Source organism: Dipodomys merriami, unplaced genomic scaffold (assembly GCF_024711535.1).
Source record: "Dipodomys merriami isolate MVZ:Mamm:240054 unplaced genomic scaffold, mDipMer1.0.p SCAF_12, whole genome shotgun sequence".
Taxonomy (NCBI): domain Eukaryota; kingdom Metazoa; phylum Chordata; class Mammalia; order Rodentia; family Heteromyidae; genus Dipodomys; species Dipodomys merriami.
In genome coordinates, this window is record NW_027202493.1 from 42,731,566 (window position 1) to 42,755,659 (window position 24,094).

Genomic DNA, 24,094 nt, shown 5'->3' on the forward strand with positions numbered 1-24,094 from the left:
CCCCAGCCCGGCCTCGAAGCGGCTCCTCCGGTCACCTCGCAGCCCGGTGAGCGCAGCCCAGGTCCGCACCCGACCTCCGCACCGCCCCCGGGGGGCTTTCGCTTGTTTATTTCGTTTTGTTTTGCAAACCCAAGGTCTTGTGTCTGCTGAGCAAATGGTAAGGGCCGCTGAACTCAAGTATGTGCCCGCCTCCTCCCTCCCTCCTTCCTACCTCCTTCCTCCCTCCCTCCCTCCCTTCCTTCCTTCCTTCCTCCCTCCCTTCCTTCCTCCCTTCCTTCCTTCCTTCCTTCCTTCCTCCCTCCCTTCCTTCCTCCTCCCTCACTCCCTCCCTTCCTTCCTTCCTCCCTCCTTCCTCTCTTCTTCCCTCCCTCCTTCCTTCCTCCTCCCTCCCTCTCCTTCCTTCCTCCTCCCTCCCTTCCTTCCTCCCTCCCTTCCTTCCTTCCTCCCTCTCTCCCTTCCTTCCTTCCTTCCTTCCTCCCTCCCTCCCTCCCTCCCTCCCTCCCTTCCTTCCTCCCTCCCTTCCTCCTCCCTACCTCCCTCCCTCCCTCCCTCCCCTCCTTCCTCCCCCCTCCCTCTTCCCATTCTCTTTTTTGAGCACAGTGTAAGCCGGGCCCAGGCCCCTTCCAGGCCTGGCACGCCCTGGCACTCACGGGAGCCCGGGGAGGGGTGCGGTGACCTTGGAGGAACCTGGCAGACACCATCCCGGTCCAATCATGCAACCACCACGGGGCGCGAGGTGAATGCACAGCTAGTGAGGGGTCACGCCTGTGCCTCCTCCGCGATGCTCACCAGGAAACATCAGGCAACCCAGACATGACCCGCACCCCGGCGCCATCGCCATCAAAGTCCAGGCCACCGAAGCCAAGGAAACGGCTTGGAACAGAAGGAGGCCTTGAAAAGACAACTGAGCTCAGATGAGTCTCTGGTCACAGAGAGTGAGAGTTAGGTGGTAGCCCTTTTTTTTTCTTTTTTTTTCCGTTTTTTTTTTTTTTTTGTCAGTTGTGGGGCTTGAACTTGGGGCCTGGGCGCTGGCCCTGAGCTCTTCTGCTCAAAGCTAGCACTCTACCTCCTGAGCTACAGCACCACTTGCAGTTTTCTGGTGCTTCATTGGAGATGATAATCTCATGGACTTTCCTCAGATCTGAGCCTCTGGAGTAGCTAGGATTACAGGTGTGAGCCACCAGCACCTGGCTGGTTTGTAACTTTTAAAATACGTTTCCTGTACATTTGAATATTTCAGAATAAAAGGAATAAAAGAAATTCGCCATCACAGTCCCGTCTGCACCAGCTTTTCCTTGGAACTGGTGTCAACACAGCAAACTTCACTCCTACCATCCTAACACCGAGTCTTACCAATTCTTTCTTCTTCTTTTTTTTTTTTTTTAAATAAAATGTCTTTCATGAACTGTGTAACTTGTGGGCAAGGATGGAAGAGGGAAACTGGGGAAAACCAAAGGAAGGGGTGATTGTCCAAAAAATAAAGCAATTACTCATTATCTGACATAACGTGATAAGCCCTCTGTATAACACCGTAACAATCAAATTATATTTTTTAAAATGGCCCTCATGTAGCTGTCTTTTTCATTAAACCTCTTACTTAAAAAAAAAAAATGGCTCCATACTTACACAGAGAGTCTGTGAAAGAATTTGTATAACAAAGTTCACTGCAAATCCCCTAAGGTCCAATGGCCCCAAGTCAGGATTACTGCCGTTTTCTGAGGTCAACTCCTAGCCGCTCTCCTGGTCTCCTTTCGCTCCCTCCATCCTCCCACCTGTGAACAGTTAGGGGAGTGATCTGCCTACAAGCATATAGTTACCCTGTTGGGCCCTTGCTTCCCACAGTCCAGGGCCAGGCTCCACCGTGATCCCGAAAGCAGTGTTCGTTGAACTGAGCCCAGGTGGCCTTGTATCAAAGGACCAGAACCTTCCCCAACTACAGAGGAAACAATGTTTGTGGATAGAACTTTCTCAACTTGCAAATATATCTTCCCTGTATTTTTTTTTCCCATAGATGTAAAGATCTATACCTCGACCTGCTGGCATACAGCAAATAACAATGATTTAGTGACTGCACATAACTTTAGTAGCTTGTGGAGTGTGTGTGTATGTGTGTGTGTTTAATGGGTGTATGTTGGCAGTTGTGATTTTTATAATACCTATTGTACAGTCAATTTCTTCCTTCATTACTGTTGCATTTTGTGTGTGCGCGTGTGTGAGCGTGCGCCAGTCCTGGGGCTTGAACTCAGGGGCCTGCGTGCAGTTTCTGAGCTTTTTATTGCTCAAGGCTCTCATGCCACTCAAGCCACAGCTCCACAGCTTCTGCCTTTTGGCTGGTTAATTGGAAATAAGAGTCTCACAGATTAGCCTGCCTCTGAGCAGGCTTTGAACTGCGACCCTCAGATCCTCAGCTTCTTGAGTAGCTAGGTTTACAGGCCTGAGCCACTGGTGCCTGCCTGTTGCTATTTTTTTATTATGGGATGAAACATAGAGCAAAATTTTATCATGAACAAGTTAGAGAAAACCACCACACTCAAGATTAAATATTTTGCTGCCTTCTTACAGTTTTTCAACTTTTCAACTATTATTCCCCTTGACTTGAAAGTTGGCTTTTTTTTTTTTTTCTGGAACCTGCTATATCCCTGGAAAACTTCCTTGCTCACTCCTCTACACAAATCCTGTCTTATAAGACCCAGTCAATTCTCCACTTGGTAAAAATTTTGAAAATCAAACTATAAGTCTCCTTTTTTTTTTTCCAGTTGTGGGGCTTGAACTCTGGGCCTAGGCACTGTCCCTCAGCTCTTCAGCTCAAGGCAAATGCTCTACCACCTGAGCCACAGCACCACTTCCAGTTTTCTGATGGTTAATTGGAGATAAAAGTTTCTCGGAGGGGCTGGGAAGGTGGCTCAGTAGTAGAGTGCTTGCCTTGCATGCATGAGGCCCTGGGTTCGATTCCTCAGCACCACATAAACAGAAAAAGAAAAAAGCCAGAAGTGGCACTGTGGCTCAAGTGGTAGAGTACTAGCCTTGAGCTGAAGAGCTGAGGGACAGCGCCCGGGCCCAGAGTTCAGGCCCCACGACCAGACCCCCCCCCCCAAAAAAAGTTTCATGGACTTTCCTGCCCGGGCTGGCTTTGAACCACAATCCTCAGATTTCAGCCTCCTGAGTAGCTAGGATAACAGGTATGAGCCACCGGCACCTGGCTGTAAGTCTCCTTTTTCTATCTTAGAATATTTATTATTTCCACCAGCCACCTATCACACAACCAAGTATTGTCTTGTGGGCTCTCAATTGTTGTGTGGAACTGTATTTAACATGTTTATACTTAGCACTTAATGCAGTGGTGCCTCATTTTTTTAAATTACAGTGGAAAGAGAAAGAAAATACGATGGAAAAGCCACTGGAGAACGTTGTCAAGTTAAGGGATTGAGGCTTTGTTTTTTATAAAAGAATACTTCTCCGGCAAACTGTTATGTATATATGAATCACAGGAGATCTTATTATTTTTTTTGATATTCAATATTTTTTTAATTTTTTGTGGAATATTTTCTTTGAATCCCTGGTTTTTTTGTTTGTTTTTGTTTTGTTTTGTTTTTGTCATTGGTCATGGGGCTTGAACTCTGGGCCTGAGCGCTGTCCCTCAGCTCTTCAGCTCAAGGTGAGCACTCTACCACTTGAGCTACATGCCACTTCCGACAGGAGATCTTATTAGAGATCTTATTAAAAGTGTAGAATCTAGGGCCAGGTGTGGTGGCTTAAGGCTGTAGTCTTAGCTACTTGGGAGGTGGTGGTAGGAAGATCAAAATCCTAGGGTTGGCCAGAGCAAATAGTGAAAGACCTTATCTACAAACAGAGAAGCAAAAGCAGATTCTGATTCATTAGGTCTGGATGGTAGCCAAGATTCGCCATTTGTATTAAGTACCAAGATCACATAGAAGAAACTAACTCTTCAGCAATGAGAGGCTACCCAACTGGACAGAATTTAAAGGGCAGGAGCGCCCTCTAGTGTCAGAGACTAAAGAAGCAGGCAGAGAGAGGCATCTCAGTGGTCTGATGACATTCTGGCGTTAGGCCTACTGTACAAAGAATGTGGAATGTGGAGTGAGTGAAGACTCCCAGGCTACAAGGTGGGAGTAAGTAAGGTTCGAAGAGAAATCACTAGTGGACAGAATACAGAATCCTATGTGCGGAATAGCCCATAAGCACGAACCCTCCAGTGTAATTGCTGTGTGTCTGAGACCTTTCTAGGTTTTAACAAGCTCCTTGTGCCCTTGGTCCTTCCTGGGTGCCTGGAGAACTCACTTGCTTTCCTATCTTCTGTTCTATACTTTCCATGCCTCACTCTTGTTCTCTCATTCATTCTTCATTCAAGCTTTGATTTTTAAAAAAAATTGAGTCGCTAGGCATTTGTGGCTCATGGTTATCACCCTGGCTACTTGGGAGGTTAGGAATAGGAGGATCTCAGTTTGAGGCCAGCCCAGGCAGAACATTCTCAAGATCCCTTCTCAACTCGTAGTTGGGGACAGTGGTGAGGGCGGGTCAACCCAGGCCAAGTTTGGGAGACTGCATTTTGGAGGATTAGGGTAGCAGGCTAGCCCAGGCAGAGAAGTCAGTGAGTTTCTTTGTCTCGGGGGATAGAGGCTGGCTGGAAGGAAGCTGGACATAGTGGTGCACCTGATTCCAGCCGCGACAGGCTCTGTCTCACGCACAGGTATGAGAACATGCAGTACTTGCTGTTTCCTGCCTTATTTCACCTCACACTACACCCTCTAGGTCCATCTGTGTTGTCACAAGTGACAGGATTTCACATTTTTTGTGGCCGAATAATATCCCACTGTACATCACATTAAAAAAATCTACTCATAGCTGCCTGCAGACACACCCTAACATCCTAGCTATTCAGCAGGTTTGAGAATCTTGGTTCAAAGCCAGCCTGGGCAGACAAAGCTGTGAGATCCTTATCTCCAAGTACCCAGCAAAAAGACAAAATTAGAGGGATGTGTCAAGTGGTAGAGTACTAGCTGTGAGTGAAAAAAGCCAAGTGAGAGCCCAGAGCCCTGAATTCAAGCCCCAGTGCCCAAAAGCCTTTCGTCTATCAAGAGGCGCTAAGGTTTATCTCCTAGCTTGGCTACTGTGTCATACACACGGCTGTGCAGGTGTCTGGACATGCCGACTTCACTGCCTTGATGGCATCTTCCAACACCCAGCACCCCCTTTCCTCCTCAACGGCCTGCTGGCAGGGACTGCGTCTGTCTCATGGCTTCCTTTGGCCCTGATGCCACCGAGATAATTACACGGTGCCCTGGGTTTGGAGTTTTGCAAACACGGTCAGTGTAGGGACACGTTACAAAGGATGGAGGAGAGCTTTTGCCCATTCCTGATGGCAGCCTTCCCGGCCTCTTCCCAGCCTCTTCCCGGCCTCTTCCCGGCCTCTTCGCGCCCCGGGGCTGATGCTCATTCCTCCCTCTGCATCCTTCTCTACTCTCCTGTCCCATTTCTAGGAAGATGGGCTTCTCAGCCCGAATGCTGAATGGAGACAGGCTGCAGGCCTGGCTGTAGATGTACGGAAGCATCCGGTGGGGAGAAGCCGGGGCCATTGGTGGAGCTGTGGATCTTTGGAGGCAAACACCTCCGGCTTCAGTCTCAGCTTTGCTTCTTTGTAGCTGTGGTCACCTCAAGACCATGACTTGATTCCAGTTTTACATCTATACAACGAGGAGTCTTGTGGAAATTAAACTAGAGTTCAGAAGCAACTCTTGAAGCCAGATACTGGTGGCTCATGAACTGTAATCCTAACTATTCAGGAGGCTGAGGATCATGCTTTGAAGCCAGCCTGGGCAGGAAAGCCTGCGAGACTTTTCTCTCTAATTAACGGCTAAGAAGCTGGAAGTGGAGCTGTGACTCAAGTGTTGGAGTGTCAGCCTTCAGCGAAAAAGCTAAAGGACAGCATCCAGGCCCTGAGTTCAAGTCGCAGTACCAGTGCGCATGTGCATGTGTGTGCATGCATGTGCGGGCACACACACCACACCACACACACACTCCATAGGTAGCTTATGATGGACAGCTCAACACATCCTAGCTCCTTCCCATCAGACTCAAATCTCCTGCTTATCCTGGGTCGGGGCAGGAATACCCTGCTGGGGCTGAGATGTCTAAATCCGTTGCACAACCACCTTTCAATCACCCAGGGCTGCTCGGGGAGGAAAGAATGGCTGCTCTGTTGCACTGTGGGGCAGGGTGGCGTGGGGAAGACATTTCCAAACACCCCAGTTACCTCCCAAGACTTTTTCCAGTTGCCCAAGCCAGAAATCCCCAGTCACTCCTGACTTTTCTTCTCCCACCATCCTTCTCTACATGTGGAAGGTTGGCCTTTCTCCTGAGAACAGTCTGTCCCCTTTCGTTCTTTCCATCCTCCGCACCTTCAGTTTGGGTTTCCATCGCCTTTTCCCTGGAAAAGGGCAATGGCTCCCTGCCAATGACAGCCTTTAGTGCTGTTCCCTGGTGCTTTCTCACAAGTCCCCGCGCGGCACGCTCCCAGCTGAAATCCCTCATTGGTTGTTCAGTAAGGGGAAGCCTACCTCCCCAGCCCCATCGGCTTCCTGTTCTGCCTCTTGCTTGGCTAGCTCTCTCCAACTCAACCTCGGTCCAACTCCCACAGCTCTCCTGGACAGTTTGGCTTATTGGGACTGAGGGTTTGTCCAGACTGGGGTCTTTTAGTGCTAAGCCAAGCCATAATGGCTGGTCACCTTTACCTCTGTTTATTTTGTTTTGTTTTAATCTCTTTCCTTTTTCTAGAAGGTTCCCCCCTGGTTCCCCCCCCCATCTCACCTCCTATTTACTACTAAATAATACTCACCTCTGCTTCCTGTGTGGCGTGCGTGTGTGTGTGTGTGTGTGTGTGTGTGTGTGTGTGTGTGTGTGTGTGTTCTAAGGCTTGAACTCAGGGTCTGGGTGCTGTCCCTTAGCTTTTTCACTCAAGGCTGGTGCTCTACCCACTTGAACCACACCTCTACTTCTGGCTTTTTGACTGGATACTTGGAGATAAGAGTCTCACGGTGCTGGGAATGTGGCTTAGTGGTAGAGTGCTTGCCTAGCATGCATGACGCCCTGGGTTTGATTCTTCAGTACTGCATAAACAGAAAAAGCTGGAGGGGATACTGTGGCTCGAGTGGTAGAGCACTAGCCTTGAGCCCCAGACTGGCAAAAAAGAAAAAGAAAAAAAAAGAATCTTAGAGACTTTCCTAGCTGGGCTGGCTTTGAACCTCAGCCAGTCCTCAGATCGCAGCCTCCCCAGAGGCTCTTAGTCTCTTCCCCTGGCCCACCTCTTATGGGCCACATGGTGATCACGACAAGTCCATGGAAGCCCTAACTCCTAGCATCTTAGAACAGAACTATACATGAAGATCGGGCCTTTGAAAGGAATTGGGTTAAGTGAGGTTATTAGGCTGGAACCCCAACCCAGTGTGACTTAGGTCCTTGTACGAAGAAAAGATTCAAACAGACACACTGAAGAGACCACGTAAAAACTCAGGGATAAGTGGGCCATCTACCCAGAACATCAAAAGCCAGGACACCATAAAGCCACCTGCACATCCATGTTCATTGCTGCACTAGTCACAACAGCTAAGTTATGGAAATAGCTCAGATGCCCTACAGTAGAAGAATGGAACAAGATAGTGGGGTTCCTACACACAACGGAATTTTACTCATCCAGTAGAAATAATAAGGTCGTGTCATTTGCAAGGACATAGATGGCCCTTGAACAAATCGTGTCAAGCTCAGAGAGACAAATGGCGGGTGTTTTCTCTCATGTAAGGAAGCTAGATCAAAATACAACCATGCATGTCAACATGCAGGAGTCAATGCCTTCACACACAGATAGACTAAAGGAGGGTACACTAAAGGAGGCGTGACTCCTCTCTACAACGAATGTACTTACTGTCCATCAAAATGAATACCAGGAAGTGGAAACATGCTTTGGGGAATGGATAAAGGGTGTGTGTGTGTGCAGGAACAGAGGGAGGAAGAGTGGTCAAATGTAGTCATTATATCTGATGTACATTATGGAAAAAATGAGCTGTGTAACTTAAGGATGGGTACGGGAGGGCAAAGGGGAAGAAGGAAGAACAGGATGACAATGATTAGGACTCATAACGTGACTGAGGGGACGGTAACCTCTTTCTACAACTACTTAATAATAACAACTTAAAAAAAGAAAGAAAAAGGGCCAGTGGCTCATGCCTATCATCCTAGCTACTCAGGAGGCTGAGATCTGAGGATCGCGGTTCAAAGCCAGCCAGGGCAAGAAAGTCCGTGAGACTCTTATCTCTAATGAACCACCAGAAAACCAGGAGTGGTGCCGTGGCTCAAGTGGTAGAACACTGGCCTTGAGCTGAAGAGTGCAGGGTCAGCACCCATGCCCAGAGTTCAAGCCCCATGACCTACTAAAAAAAAAAAAAAAAACGAAAAAGAAAGAAAGAAAACCCCAACCCTACTGATGGCTACGTTTTAGGTTTCCAGCCTCTGGAATAGTGGAGAAATGAATTTATGTTGTTGAGGCCACCTGGTCTGTGTGCACAGCCCTAGCAAACAATGCCGCATGGTAAATAACTCCTTCGAACGTGCTCAGAGACTTGGCTGTGCTGTCACTCCTTCTGGGATGTTCCTCACACAGCTAATACATCACAGCTACCATCAGATATCTTTCCATTAGCCCCACGGTGCTCATCTCCAAGATGCCATTTCAAAGAGGGTACATTTGCCGACATTGATGCCGTGAATGTCTTTCCCCCTGAAATACTGTCACACTCACTTGTACAACAAGGTTTTCAAACCTTCCCAACGGGGAAGCCAGGCCGGGCCAACGGGCCACGTGCATCAGCATGGTGGTTTCTGTGACCGGCCTTTCCTGGTCTCTCATCCCCCATCTTGTCACTTCCGTCCTCTTACTCTGGAGCCCGGATGGGGTGGGACTGCAGCTCAGGGGGTCTCTGTAGGTGCTGCACAGGAATTTGACAGGCTGTTACAGGGGTGGGGGGTCCCACGGAGGGATGAGGAAACCAGGCAAGATGAGCTGGAACTTTCAGAGGGGAGCTGCCACTTAGGGACATCTAGGGAGAAATAGAGTGTCATTAGGAGGAAGGTTACTGACACGGAAAGAAGCTATGGCAATGCAGGTGAGTTCATGCGATGGCAGGGTGGGAGAGATGGCTGACAGCGTCACCCCCACCATGCGAGCCGCACGCTACCCTGCTCCTAAGAAATTCTCCAGTCTCCAAAATGTTTCACCAACATCATTTTCTTTGGACCTCAAGAAAGTCACGTGAGGTAGGGAGGTATTAATCATCGTCATGATACAAATAAGTGACTGAGGAATGGGTTCCACACGGACACCTGCGTTGGCATGGTTCAAACTCACAGCTGGGTCTGGAGACTTGTGATGAGCCTCAGGGGCGCTGGCGGGAGCCATGCTTTCTGGAACAGTGTTCTATGCATCTGTACTCACAGCTCTTCTCTCCCAAGAGGCCTGTGGCACAGGGTGACGTCCAACCCCAACTCACAGTGACAAAGGATTTCTCCATGACATCTGGCCATGCACAGGAAAAGGAAGAGGGACAAATAGAGAGAAAGAAAGGAATAATGCAAGCTGAGCTTGTAAGAAGAGAGAAGGAAGTTTTTAGGGGGGACAGCGGTGTACTAAGGATTAAATTCAGGGTGTCATGCATACTAGGCAAACAAACACTCATCATTTGTGACATGCTCTCAGCTCTTTTTTGTTTTATTTATTTATTTTTGTTCCAGTCCTGGGGCATGAACTCAGGGTCTAGGTATTCTCCCTTAGCTTTTTTCCTCAAGGCTGGGGCTCTACTACTTGAGCCACAGCTCCATGTCCAGCTTTTTAGTGGTTAATTGGAGACAAGAGTCTCGTGGACTTTTCTGCCCAGGCTGGTTCTGAATTGTGATCCTTAGATCTCAGCCTCTTGAGTAGCTAGGATTATAGGCATAAACTACTGGTGTCCAGTGCGAGAGAGAGAGAGAGAGAGAGAGAGAGAGAGAGAGAGAGAGAGAGAGAGAGAGAGAGAGAGAGAGAGAGAGAGAGAGAGAGAGAGAGAGAGAGAATTGAAGCTTGTCCTTTGGGCCTCTTGATCAAAGCTGGCACTCTACCATGTGAGCTACAGCTCTTTTTCAGGCTTTCTGCTGATTAATTGGAGATGCTGGTTAATTGGAGATAAGAGTCTCACAAATTTTTCTGTCCAGGCTGGCTTTGAACTGCAATCCTCAGATCTTCGCCTCTTAAGTAGCTAGGATTACAGATGTGAGCCACAGGCACATTCTGTTCTGAATGGAACCTTGTATCTCCTAAAAAGCCTGCATGCCCCTTGTGAGCAAGGCCTCCATCTTCTCATTCCCTGACTCTCCAGGTGTCTGCTCACGGAAAACCCAAAGGTGAGGGGAAAGCCGCAAGTGGCTGAGGGAAAAGGCGGGGAGAAACAGGAGCAAATGATCTTCCCTTACGTGAAGTTTTCCGTGCTGTTTTAAGGTCCTGTGAAGCGGGGATGGGCGGAAGGTAAGGGAATGCACTGGAGTGTTCCTTTGTGCTGGGTTGGGAATGCTGGAGATAAAGTAATAAGTGTTGAATGAAGGAAAAGCCTGTGATAACAAGAACCAGCGAGTCACACCTTGGCTGTAACACTTTCAGATCTAATCCTGTTAACTACAGTTGCTTCTCTGTCACTGCTTTTAAGAAACCCCTGGGCCTGGGGGGAGTGGGGGGGGGTTCACAGGCCCAGGCAGGCCTCTGGCAGCTCTCCATGTTCACAGCACGCAGTCGCAGGTCCCAGGGCTCCCCGGCCCTGCCCCTGCGTGCGCTCTGGGGGCTCCTCACCAGCTCTCCAGACTCCTTGAGTTCTCTCTTCTGCAAGATCAGCTCAGACATTCGATGGAAGACAAAAGACAATATGGAAGGAGCAGGGGAGTTAGAGAAACGAGGTCTTGTTCGTGTTTGGGCCTCTCACCACAGCCTGCATACACCACAGTGGTCTTAGGTTGCGGGTTTACCTGAAGCTGCCCACTGGCAGCTCAGGAAGGCAGAGAGAGAAATATACTTGGCAATGAAAGACTTGGGACAGGCACTGATGGCCCAGGAAGTGGGCCAAGAAACAGGATCCTGCAGAATTCCAATAATCCCAGTGTCCAAAGCATGCCTTTACATTTCTCATCTACTTCCTTCCATTTAAAGACTTAGCAGCTGGGAGCTGGGTGCCTACTCAAGAGGCTGTGATCTGAGGATCACAGTGTGAAGCCAGCCTGGGAAAGTCTATGAGACTCTTCCCTTCATTAAACTATCAAAAGAGCTGAAAGTGGAGCTGCCGCTCAAGTGGTAGAGCACTAGCTTGAGCAAAAGAAGCTCAGGGACAGTGTCTAGGGTCTGTGGCGGGGAGGGGGAAAGCAAACTTATCAAAAAATATCCTAAAGCTAACAGGGTTGGGGGCATGGCTCACGTGGTAGAGGGCCTAACGTCCTAGCAAGCACAAGATCCTGAGTTCAAACCCAGTACCAATAAAAATAAAAGAAGGTAAGACCTGGGAGGCAGAGGTCGGAGGATGGAGCTCTGAGGTCAGGCATCAGAGCTCACAGTTTCACAGTGGCTGCTGTCTGTCATCCTCAGCCACATAGTGAAACACAGGAGCAAGGCTGGTGGCCCAGGCCGGCCGGGTACAAAGCAAGACCAACTCAGAAGGAGTGGAAGGAAGAACTCAAGTGGTAGAAGTCTGTCACGGAAGCACAAGCCTCCGTACCAACTCAGGGAGAAAAAGAGAAGAAAGCAGAATTGTTTTTGTTTGCATCCCCAGGACTGAACGGATTCACAAGGCTTTCCACGGGGATCTTAGTGGAGAAGCCCCCCTTCCCTCCTCCACCCCCAGTCTGTCACTGAGCCCAGAAAGCTGCTCAGACCTGTCTGGTCACCTTTGTATGTGTATATGGGGGGGGGGGTAGAGGGGGAGCCCTAATTTGGTCAATATTTATAAGGATGATATTTCCTTTTCCTTCTCTCAGGTTCTAGAAAACAGAAGCAAGGTGTTAGGCAGAAATAATCCACAAGGTTTTAAAAAAGCCTTCAGCCTGTCTTTGTTCTTAGTTTGTCTTGGGGTAAAATTGTCCTGGCAGAGGAGGATTAGGCAAAGTTAGCTGCAACTTTGAAATTTAAACCAAGATGATGCGCTTACGCCACTTAGCCACCCAAGTGGCTAAGTGGCTAAGTAGAGCACGCTGCAAGTCAGGTATGCGCCATGATGTCTAGACAGCTTGCTAAGGATGATGCGTGCGCGTGCGTACACACACACACACACACACACACACACACACGAACACTCTATGTAGACACACTCTACGTAGACACACACATGTATTTTGTTTTGGTGGTTCTGGAGTTTAAGCCATGCCATTCATCATTTTTGCTCTGGTTATTTCTTGAGATAGGGTATTACTTTTTGCTCAGTACTAGCCTGGACCAAGACCCTCTTTATTTACACTTCCTGCTAGAGCTGGGATAATAGACATGAGTCACCATGCCCAGCTACTGGATGTCAAGGGAACATGTCTTGCAAACTTTTTGCCTAGGTTGGTCTTGAATGTTGATATTCCCAGTCTCTATTTCCTGAGTAGGTAGGATTACAAGCAAGAGCCACAGTGTCTAGCCATATCTATCTATCTATCTATCTATCTATCTATCTATCTATCTATCTATCTATCTATCTATCTATCTGTAGTAACAGTGGGTAAACATGTCCTTACTGATATGTATATAACTAATAATATTACATATTTTACAAACTCAATCTCTCCTATATAAATCCTAAATCGAAGGTAATTTGTGTCAAATATTGCAGTTTAACTTCAAATGAAAACAAATAGCCATTGGGCCTTTGTCTAAGCAGTCAGTGACAGGGAAGGGAGTAGAATCATTCCAGTGGGAAACGCCAAGATAATTTATTGTTTAGCACTATAAAACAAGAGGCGACAAGCCAGAACAAGCACACAGCACACACTCTCTTGGCTACAAAGGAGGAGTCTAAACACTCTAAGTGCAGTCCCTTGTGAGAGGGTATTTTGCCTCTCAGATGATGATGATGATGATGATGATTTTGGTACTGGTCCTGGGGCTTCCACTCAACTCCCTGAGCTTCTTTTGCTCAAGGCTAGCACTCTACCACTTGAGCCACAATGCCAATTTTGGCTTTTTCTGGTGGTTAATTGGAGATAAGAGTCTCTCAGACTTTTCTGCCTGGGCTGGCTTTGAACAATGATCCTCAGATCTCAGCCTCCTGAGTAGCTAGGACTACAGATATGAGACTGGCGCTCAGTGCCACTCAGACTCTTTATCCATATGGTCTTTTCTCCCTCAGGTACCAAAGCTAACAACCAAGCTGGTGATTGGCAGGCACAGTGTGCACACAGCCCAGATTCGGTCATAATGAGTTCAACACATTCATGTTCTTCAGTCTAGGTCTGTGGGTGACATGGAGGAGGAGCTGGTACAGGAAAACATGGGCAGGCAAAGGTTCAAAATTAACCAAAGGTCACAGGGGCTAGGTGTGTGTGTGGGGGGGGGATTAAAAGCACTCGCCTCATACTTCATGCAGCTATATGCGACCCTTTCTAACATCACACTGGAAATTGGCTCAAGAAGAAATCTGGGGGGAGGTCCCGGTTCCACAGGCTGCTCTTACCACCTTCCACGGTGGGGCTGCTCTGGGCCCTCTGTCTGTCTCACTGGAATCCTTCCTTGGATTTGCAGGTGGTCATTCACTGTTGCTGCTACTACGGGTAGAATTACCCCTTATCTGAAATGCTTGGGATGGGAAATGTTTGGGGCTCTGGAATCTTCACGTATATACAGTAAGATATCTTGCAGATAGGACTCAAGGTTCCATAGGAAATGCATCTAGGTTTTAGATATGCCTTTCACACATAACCTGAAGGAAATTTTACAGAATATTTCAGTGTTTCTGTGACTGATGGCAGGAGGTCAAGTGTGGGATTTTCTAACTTGTGGGGTCGTCATAGCACTCAAAAAGTTTTGGATTTTGGACCAGGCACAGTGGCTCACATCTATAATCCTACCTAGTTGGGAGATAGATCAAGAGGAGAACAGCTCCAGGCTACTCCAAGCAAAAAAGTTCATGAGACCCCATCTCAGCAGGTGGGCCAATGGCATGTCTATCTCCCAATTGCAGCATAAATGCGAAGACTTTGAGGGTTGTGGACCAGGCCAGCCCAGGCAAAAAGCAAGGATGTATGATAAAAATAACCACAGCAAAAAGGGCTGGTGGTGTGGCTCAGGTGCCGGAAGAGCTGCCTAGCAAGCAGATAATCCAGTACTATCAGAAAAAGAGGAAAAGATGTGAGAGAGAAACCAATTCTTTTTTTTTAATTTTTAATTTTTAATTAATTAATAATTAATTATTGGGTCCGGTCGTGGGACCTGAACTTTGGGCCTGAGCACTGTTCCTCAGCTCTTCAGCTCAAGGCTAGCACTCTACCATGAGAAACCAATAGTTTCTCTTCTTTAGAGGGTTAGATTGACAAGAAACCAATTCTTACTGGCTTAAAATTACAATTCACAAATGCAGTAGGAATTATCACATGTGCTTGTGTGTGTGTGTGTGTGTGTGTGTGTTTGTATGTGTGAGTGTGTGAGAGTCCTGGGGCTTGAACTCAGCCCTGACGTTTTTTGTTTGTTTTGTTTTATTTTCTCAAGGCTAGGACTCTACCACTTGAGCCACAGGTCCACTTCTGGCTTTTTGGTGGTTAGCTGAAGAATCTCACGGACTTTCCTTTCCAGGTGGGCTTCAAACCACCATCCTCAGATCTCAGCCTCCTCAGTAGTTAGGATTAAAGGTATAAGCCACTGACACTCAGCTGAATTTTTAAAAAATCATAACTGGTGGTAATATGGATTTTTTTAATTAAAAAACTTGATTATCAAAATGATGTACAGAGGGGTTATAGTTATATAAGTCAGGTAAACAGTACATTTCTTTTGGACAGTGTCACCCCTCCCCTCCCTCCCCCCACACAAATTGTATAGTTCATTTTCAGCATAGTGTCTAGTGAGTATCACTGCTGCATTTGTTCATTCTTTGTTTCTCCATTTCTGTGCCCCCAAAGACAGATAAAGGAACAAACAAGACAAAAAGAAGGCAAAAACAACACCGAAGTGGAAGAAACTTGTTTCCATTTCCTGGAGTTCACTTTGATATTTTATATGAAGAGATGCACATAGACACTGCAACTCAGTGATCCTCTCCCAAGAGCCTCCTCCTTTGGTCTCACTGTGTGAATGCCTAGAGTCCTGTATACTTTATTATGTGCATTTCTTGATACTTATAAAATTCTCACAAGAAGTCCTGGAAGCCGCAAAGCATTAATGATGAGATCTAATTTTTATTCCCATCTTTCTACCAATTGTTCGCACCAAACAGCACTTAGATGAAGCGATTATGACTCAGGCAGCCCCTGAGGACCTCGTCTAGAATTGAGAGCAGAAGAGAAAATTAGCTCCCTTTCAAAGTCACACCTATTAAATAGAGGAAGCCTTGCACTTCGGCAACGCCAGCTGATGTCAAATGGTCTCCCCGGGGACGTTTCTCTTTTTAGACAGAAATCTCTTCTCTATAGCTCCAAGTAATAATAAAAGGAAGATGGTTTTCTGGCCTGATGATCACAGCCTAGGGAGGTGGCCTAAGGAGCAATCTTTGTACTCTCATGCACTTCTGTGCTTTTTTCTCTTCCAGACCTTTCCACTTGACAAAGCTTCTCCGGCCACCAAACCCCTTCTGCCATGATAGATGTCTCAGCCGGTTTCAAACAGTCTTCTGCTCAATGCCTATAGACTTTGCCACTCAGCACTGGCTCCTTGGAGCCTTACCAGATTCTCCAGGACTTCCTGAACTCGCCCGCTCCTCTAAAACCTACCAAAACCGTGGAGGAGCTGAGTGCCTGTGGTTCAGACCTGTAATCCTAGCTACTCAGAAGGCTGAGATGTGAGGATACAGGTTTGAAGCCAGCAGGAAAAGTCCGTGAGATTCTTATCTCCAATTAATTACCCGAAAAGCTGGAAGTGGAGCTGTGGCTCAAGTGTTAGAGCACCAGCTTTGAACAAGAAAGCTCAGGGACAGTGTCCAGGCCCTGAGCTCAAGACCCTGGCCTGGCACAATAATACAACAATAACAACTACAACAAAACCAAATTACAGACTCCCCTGCTCTCCTTTTCCTTTCCCTTTTCCCTCCCTCCCTTCCTTCCTGTTGTACTAAAGACTGAGCTCACAGCCTTAAGCTTACTCTATAAATGAACGAGGCCTCCTGCCTTCCCTTTTGCCTTGGTTACTTTCAGCGTGGGATCTTGCTTGATGAGTGACAGGAGTATTGGCTAGGGCCATGGTGCCCAGCTGATGTGGGGATTTTCTATCAAACAAAGTCAGGAGCGTCTCCATTGGAATCACACCTGGGCTGTGTCTACCATAACAAATGTAGCTCTAGGGCCAAGCTAGCAAATGTTCTCCTTAGCGTGCCTAACTGGATTGCCTCAGCTTGCTCTCCTTCCCGCTCGCCCATCCAGGATTTCTTCACTTTCACAGCTGTCTTACATCACGCTGGTGACCTGTTTCCCCTGCGGTCTGGCTCTATGCAGCCTCCTGCAAAGGGCCACAGGCATCCTTGTAACTCTAACCAACCATGCTCCTCACAGGCCAGCACGTGAGTCAAAGGCTACAACAGACTTTTGCCTAGCGCATTATATGCTCTTCAGTAAAACTGCTACACATTCCTAGCAACTGTACTCAGCATAGTTACAAAACTAATAGCAGTAGGTAGCTGTGATCATGGGCTTTGTTTACTAATAGTTAACTGTTGTCTCTCATTGCTTAATTTTCTCCTGGTTTCCTTTTTAGCCTTCATTAGCACGACTTTTTAGCTTTTTAATTTATAATGCATATTTGAACTTAAGCCATTTCTGCCAGTATTTTCCAGATGGCTAACGGAAGTCAAAGGCCTACGTGGGACAGCTCCTGATTTTTTTTTTAAGCAGGAGAAACATCTGACTGTGCTGATCATTTGCCAGTTGTACATTTTTATCCTTCTTCAAATGTTCTGTTTTTCTCTGAGCTACTCTGCTACTCCTTGCCTAGTGGAGGTGGAAGTGCTTCATAATGACCCGCCTGAAAAGCCTCATACAGTTATTTTCCACAATTAATGGTTTCACCGGCAATTTTACTGCTTGGCTCAAAGCTTTCTGTTCCTTTATTTGCCTACACCTCTTGGTGATAAGCTTTCCTACCAACAAATGAGCCCTTCTATTTTAAGAAGCTCATCTTTGGCTCTTATTATTACATATAAACAGAAAGTAATAAGAGAACAGAGAACAGAGCTCTGAAAATGATTTGTTCATCAGTACTTACATACAATGCTCTCCATTGTCATCTATTTTATATTCATTGTCCTGGCATGTGGATCCTCAGCTTTTCTCAGAACCCTTTATGACAAGGTAAGGACTTTTTAATTCTACCCCTATTTCCTTTTCTTTTGCTCCCCAAACTCCTTGATGTGTTAAAAGGGATTCCCTGGGGTCCAGATCCACAATTTGAGTAGCTCTGCTATGGATTACATAACATACCCTAGTCACAATTAGTGACTTTATTTAGGTAGTCATTTAGCTGTTTTTTTAATCAGAGAAAGAAAAGTTCTTAATTTATTTTTTCACTTCCTTGCCTCTGTTCCATAGGACTCAGAGCAGAAGAAGAAAAAAACCAAGGATAAAAAGACACCCCCTATCCTGGAGCTGGTGGCTCACACCTGTAATCCTAGCTACTCAGGAGTCTGAAATCTGAGGATGGAGGTTTGAAGCCAGCCAGGGCAATAAAATCTATGAGACTCTTAATTCTACTAAACTACCAAGGAAGTCAGAAGTGGAGCCGTGGCTCCACTTAGTAGGAGAGTGAGCAAAAGAAGTAGTAGAGTGAGCAAAAGAAGCTCAAGGATAGCGGCCAGGCTTAGCTCAAGCCCCAGATCACACACACACACACACACACACACACACACACACACACACACACACACACACACACACACACACACACACACACACACACACACACACACACACACACACACACACACACACACACACACACACACACACGTGAGCAAAAGAAGCTCAAGGATAGCGGCCAGGCTTAGCTCAAGCCCCAGATCTCACACACACACACACACACACACACACACACACACACACACACACACAATGCTCCCTGTGTATTATGCAAGTTTATCCACATCAACTTATCTGGTCTTTCTTTTTAAAACAGCCAACTGGAATAGAGGCTCAGATTAAAATCTCCCAGGTCTCATAGCTCATTAGAGAGTCAGAGGCAGAACCCAAGATTTAAACAAGCACTTGATGCCTTCTGATTCAAAATGCAAATCCAATTTCACAAATACAATTAGCAATCAGGCAATTTTCATAACATCATATGGTAGATGTCTTATAAGGGAAACTTACCAGTGACTGTGCTTTTCTTAGTCTAGCTCTGTCCTGCAGCTGGTTTTTCTTAGAACGTGTCTGTCGGCTGAGGTCTGGGGTCACTTCATTTCTTTTCCTTTGTCTGTAATTACAAAGAAGTAGGTAAATGATAAATGATCATTTTTAAAACTGGGATGATTTGCATAGATATGTTTGATTTCTGTTGCCCTAGTGAATTAAAAGGTGTCTTCACCCAACTAGAAATAAGCCAAATGTCTATCAATAATGAACAGGAGGAATAAACTCTGGCACATCCTCATAGGGACTACAATGACCTGTGAAAAGAAAGCAAATTTTTCTATAACAAGCTCTCCATGATATAAATGTTACACGGAGCTGGGCGCCGGTGGCTGAGATCTGAGGATCTCGATTCAAAGCCAGCCCCAGCAGGAAAGTCCATGAGACTCTTATCTCCAATAAACCAATAAAAAAACCGGAAGTGGCACTGTGGCTCAAGCGGTAGAGCGCTAGAGCGGTCACCTTGAGCTGAAGAGCGCAGGGTTCAAGCCCCAGGACTGACAAAAAAAAAAGTTAAAAGGAAAAGTGAAAGATGAATTATTGTATGTTGAGTTCCATTTCAGAAATGATTTACTTATAATATACACTATTTGCTTGTACTTTCAAACAATTTGGCCATATATATGTATATATGGTCGGTTCTGGTGCTTGAACTCAGGGCCTGGGCACTGTCCCTGAGTGTTTTTGTGCTCAAGACTACCACTTGAGCCATTTTGCCACTTCAGTTTTTGAGTGGTTAGACATAAGACTCTGCTCTGGCTTCAAACAGCGATCCTCACATCTCAGCCTCTTGAGTAGCTAGGATTACAGGCATGAGCTCCTGGCCATATTTTTTAAAAGGGAGATTACACCTTGCATTTTTGGAAAATGTTTCTCTGTATTGTGGAGAGATAGGGACTTCAAATTTGCCTTATCTGGTCTGCTTCACTTAGAATCCATCTGCATGTTCCTCAAAAATATATAAGCCAAGGTGAAGACTTCAGGTTTAGGCAAAATCCCTATAATCTAAAGAGCAAAAGAAAACAAAGGATCTTGTCCATGGAGCTGGAGGCAGTAACACAGACAGACGATTTATTTCCTGTGACTTGCACACAATTATTTGAGTATTCTTAGAAGAATATCTCCAAAAGATGAAAATGCTGGCAAATCTTCAGCTGTTTTCAGTAATGTTGTTTGTGTCAATATCAGCATTTGTTGGGATAAAGCCGGGGTCTTCAATTTGGCCTGACTCACAGGCCACATTTGCCTATGCCTATAAATAAAGTTTTATTGGAACACAGTCATGCTCGTTTTTTTTTTTTCTTGCATGGTGTCTGTGGCTATATTCAGTCTTCAACAGCAGAGCTAAGCAGTTGTGCCAGAGATTAACCATATGTCCTGAAAAGCCTAAAATATCTCATGCCTGGCCCTTTACAGAGATTTGCCTGAAATAATGGGTGTAGGTGGAGCTTCCATGGTTACCAACAACACAAAAAGAGAAACAACCAGAACATATGTGCCTTATAGGAGACGTGCATGTGGTTGCTTACATGCTCTGGACGGGGGATGATATAACACTGCCCAGTGGTGGTGCTGTCTGGAGTCCAGAATGTGGGAGACTCTACAGAATTGGTGGGGAGAAGGGGGGGAAAGGGGGGGAGGGAGGGAGGGAGGGAGGGAGGAAGGATATACAGAAGGAAGGAAGGCAGGCAGGCAGGAAGGCAGGTATAGACCAAAGCAAGAACAAAGTGATACATGGATCAACTGTAATATGGAAACCTTATCTGGAATCCATATTAACGTTTCTGCCATTGCTGTAGAGGGTTTTTGTGGGGGTTTTTTGTCCCTCTTCCCCTTCTTTGTGCTGGTCCTGGGGCTTGAACTCAGGGCTGGATGCTGTCCCTTTTTTTTTTTCCCCTCAAGGCTAGCACTCTACCATTGGAGCCACAGCTCAATTGGAGATAAAAGTCATAGACTTTCCTGCCCAGGCTGGTTTTGAACTATGACCCTCAGATCTCAGCCTCCTGAGCAGCTAGTGCTGAACACCTTTTCTGTTTATTTTTTTAAATTATGACCTCATCATGTCTCTTAAGATGAGAACTTTCTTCCACCTCTCTCTCTCTCTTTTTTTAAACTCCCATGATACAGATTTTTTGAGGCCCGATCCAAAACTCCTATGGAGTGTACCACCTTCTTGTTTCCTCTCCTCATTTCCTCATGGTGTCATTTGCTGTGACTTTGACTGTTAGAGAACAGGAAGTTAGGCTAGAGTTCTGGTTAACAGTAGATTAGTCTCCTAAATTATTCTGATAAACAAAGAAGTTAGAAGGATTTGGAGCTTCTTACCTTTGCCAGACAGGCTCAGGATCACAATTGTCTAGATAATTAAAGCGAATGATATCAGTTGGATGTCTATCAGAGGATCGCCAAGGTGGGAGGGCCTTCTCTCCTGGGATAGTCTTCTTTTTTAAAGAGGAGGAGGACCAGAAGGCTGATGAGGGAGAGTGCTTTCCTTCTGAAGAATTGCTCGTCACAGGCTGCACATCAGCTACAATAAATCCATCTTTGGGAGGAGTCTAGAAGAAGACAATTTATCATGTTTGCTCTCAAAGTCCTGGGATAATAATGACAACAGTGAAACAAAGAATATCATGATCATCATTTCCACCCCAGCATCATCGTCACCATGGTAACAACAATGGTGATGAACAGCCCCCACCTTAGAAGTTCTTGCCATGTTCCAGGCCCTTTCTCAGGCAGTTTTCATGAACTGTGTTATTTAACCTTGATAGTAACTTTATAAAGTAATGATTATTGCTCCTGTTTGACAAAGGAGGAAGCCCAAGACAGGAGAAAGCAGTTAATTTATCACCAGAACATCAGGAGAATTTGCATGTAGATTTCAAACCCAGATTTTCTTGTTTTGAAGTACTGGAGATTGAACTCAGGGCCTTTGAGTTTGCTAGGCAGGTTTGCTAGGCTTCTCCTCCAACCCCTTTTTGTGTTGGTTATATTTAAAGTAGGATCTTGCTTTGTTTTGTGCATGGGCAGGCCCGGATGCCATCCTTCTACCTGTGCTGCTTTGTATAATTAGAGATGACAGGCGAGCACCAGTGTGCCAGTCAATGGTCACCAACTTTTATGCCCATGATGTCCTTAAACCTTGAATTTCCAATGGCTACTTCCCAAGTGGCTAGGACTAGAGGTGTGATACACCCACACCTGGCAAACTGAGGATTATTTTCCTTCAAACCCATGCACCGAACTTCCTAGTCATCTGTTCCAAGCTTCTCTATACATCATTGTCTACTGTTACTATTGCATACTGATTTATTAATAAAATACACTTTATAGCTGGGTGTCCTGGCTCACACCTGTAATGCTAACTATTCAGGAGGCTGAGATCCAAGGATCACAGTTCAAAGCCAGCCAAGGAAGGAAACTTGGAGAGATGTGTGTGTGTGTGTGTGTGTGTGTGTGTGTGTGTGTGTGTGTGTGTATACATATATACTTTACAAAAAAAGGTATTACAGTCCTAAACTGTAAGCCCAGAGACAATTTCAAGTTGCACAGGGTACTATAGATTTGATCCATTATCCAAACCTCAACCACTCCCCCAAAATACTTCTGCTTAATTTCCAAAATTGAAAGTATGTCTTGTGTGCAATTCATGAAGTTGTAGCCTGAGGGGAGTGGTCCCGGTATGTTGGGAAGCTATTAAGAGCTTAATTTTTTTTCATTAAGAGATTAAGAAAGGTTTGCTCAGTAAATTGTTTGCTTCAGTTGTTTGTAGAAATTATTTCCCAGTTGGAGTTGGGGGTGTAGTTTATTTCTGTCATAGGGCAACACAATATTCATGATTATAATCACAATATTGGTTTATGTTTGCCCTGGGCTACTAGATGGAGCTCTGTGAAAACAGCATTAGGATCTTTTCTTTGGTCAGGTGTGGGGCTTGAACTCAGGGCCTCAGTACTGTCCCTGAGCTCTTTTGTTCAAGGCTAGTGCTCTATCACTTTGAGCCATAGCGTTGCTTCTGGTTTTTTGAGTGGTTAATTGGAGACAAGAGTCTCACAGAGACTTTTTTGCTTGGGTTGGCTTAGAAACATGTTCCTCAGATCTCAGCCTCCTGAGTAGCTAGGATTACAGGCATGAGCCACCAACTCTCAGCAGCATTAGGATCTTTAATAAGCAGTTTTTAATAAATATTGATTCATTTAAAATTATTAGTAGCAAGTTAAGAAGACATTTCATGTTTGTATAATTAAATATTTCATGCAAGTTCCATTTAGAATGGATGTACTAAACAAAGAGATGACAATTTTCTGTGTGCAAACTCTCCTTTTTTTATGTGTGTGCCTGTCCTGGGGCTTGAACTCAGGGCCCGGTGCTGTCCCTGAGCTTTTCAACCCCCAAAGCTAGTGCTCTTGACTTGTGTCACAGTTGCACTTGAACTTCCAGCTTTTTGGTGGTTCATTGGAGATGAGAGTCTCATGGTTTTCCTACCCTAGGCAGATCTCAGCCTCCTGAATAGTTAGGATTTGAGGCATGAGCCACTGGCACCTGGCAACTTAAGACAAAAACCAATGAGCTGGAGGCTTACCACACAGTAGTAGAGTGTCTGCCTAGTCAAGTGCGAGGCCCTTTGTTCCCACCCTAGTACCACCAAGAAAAAAAAAGAACTTATGCTTGATATCTACTAAATGCTTCAACTTTTTTTTTTTTTTTAGCAGTATTGGGGTTTGAACTCAGGGTCTCACACTGGGGCCATGTCCCCAACCCCTTCTTTTGTGCTATTATTCCGGTTTGTTTTCCTTTTCACAGGTAAGATGTCAAGATTTTTTTCTTAGCTGGCCTTGGACAGTGATCTCTCTACCTATAACTCCCATGTATCTTGGATTACAGGTATGTCTCACTACACTTGGCCTATTAGTTAAGACAGGAATTTCACTAATTTTTTTGCCCTGTTGACCCTGAACCTTGATCCTCCCACTCTCTATCTCCCAAGTTGCCAGGATTCTAGGTGCACATCACTATAGTCATTAAATTTATGAGTTTTAGCCAGGTGCTTGGTGGGATATGCCTGTAACACCAGCTACTCAAAAGTGTAGGACAGAGGACTCTGAGTTCAAGGTAAGTCAGTGCTATAGACCTCATTATTAAAAAAATAATTAATTAACTTAAGATGACAAAGCTTTCTTTTAAAAAGAAATGTTTATGAGGTACCCCAACTACCAAAATTAAGATTAGTTTTATCATTTTAATTGTAGCAATATTAATTATGCATAATCCATTACTATATAACTGTAAATGAAATCTACTTTTTAAAAAACACAATTAAGAAAAAACAATAAAACCTGAAGCCAAATGGAGTTTAGTTAAGAGTTGCCTATTCATATTTCAGAAAGATCCTTCAAATTTTAAAAAAGATTCACTTCAGTGTTTTTGCAGATTATGATAGCTTGTGGTTTTTAAAATCATTTAAACATTAATTGACACATACAAAATAATGTACAGC

At 45.6% G+C, this 24,094-nt stretch overlaps 1 protein-coding gene across 5 annotated transcripts in view; it reads right to left on the minus strand.

Moving 5' to 3' along the window:
* Positions 1-3,124: 3,124 nt before the first annotated feature.
* The window catches only part of Fbxo16 (F-box protein 16), a 44,060-nt gene continuing 23,090 nt past the window's right edge, over positions 3,125-24,094 (minus strand). For 2 of the 5 annotated variants that reach the window (XM_070016753.1, XM_070016751.1), the window contains 3 exons: positions 20,923-21,152; positions 18,559-18,661; positions 3,125-9,107 (listed from right to left, as the gene is read on the minus strand). In XM_070016753.1, the coding sequence (XP_069872854.1) occupies positions 8,943-9,107; positions 18,559-18,661; positions 20,923-21,152 (498 nt within the window). In that variant the 3' untranslated portion in view covers positions 3,125-8,942. The other 3 variants (XR_011370790.1, XM_070016754.1, XM_070016755.1) reach the window with 3 other exon arrangements.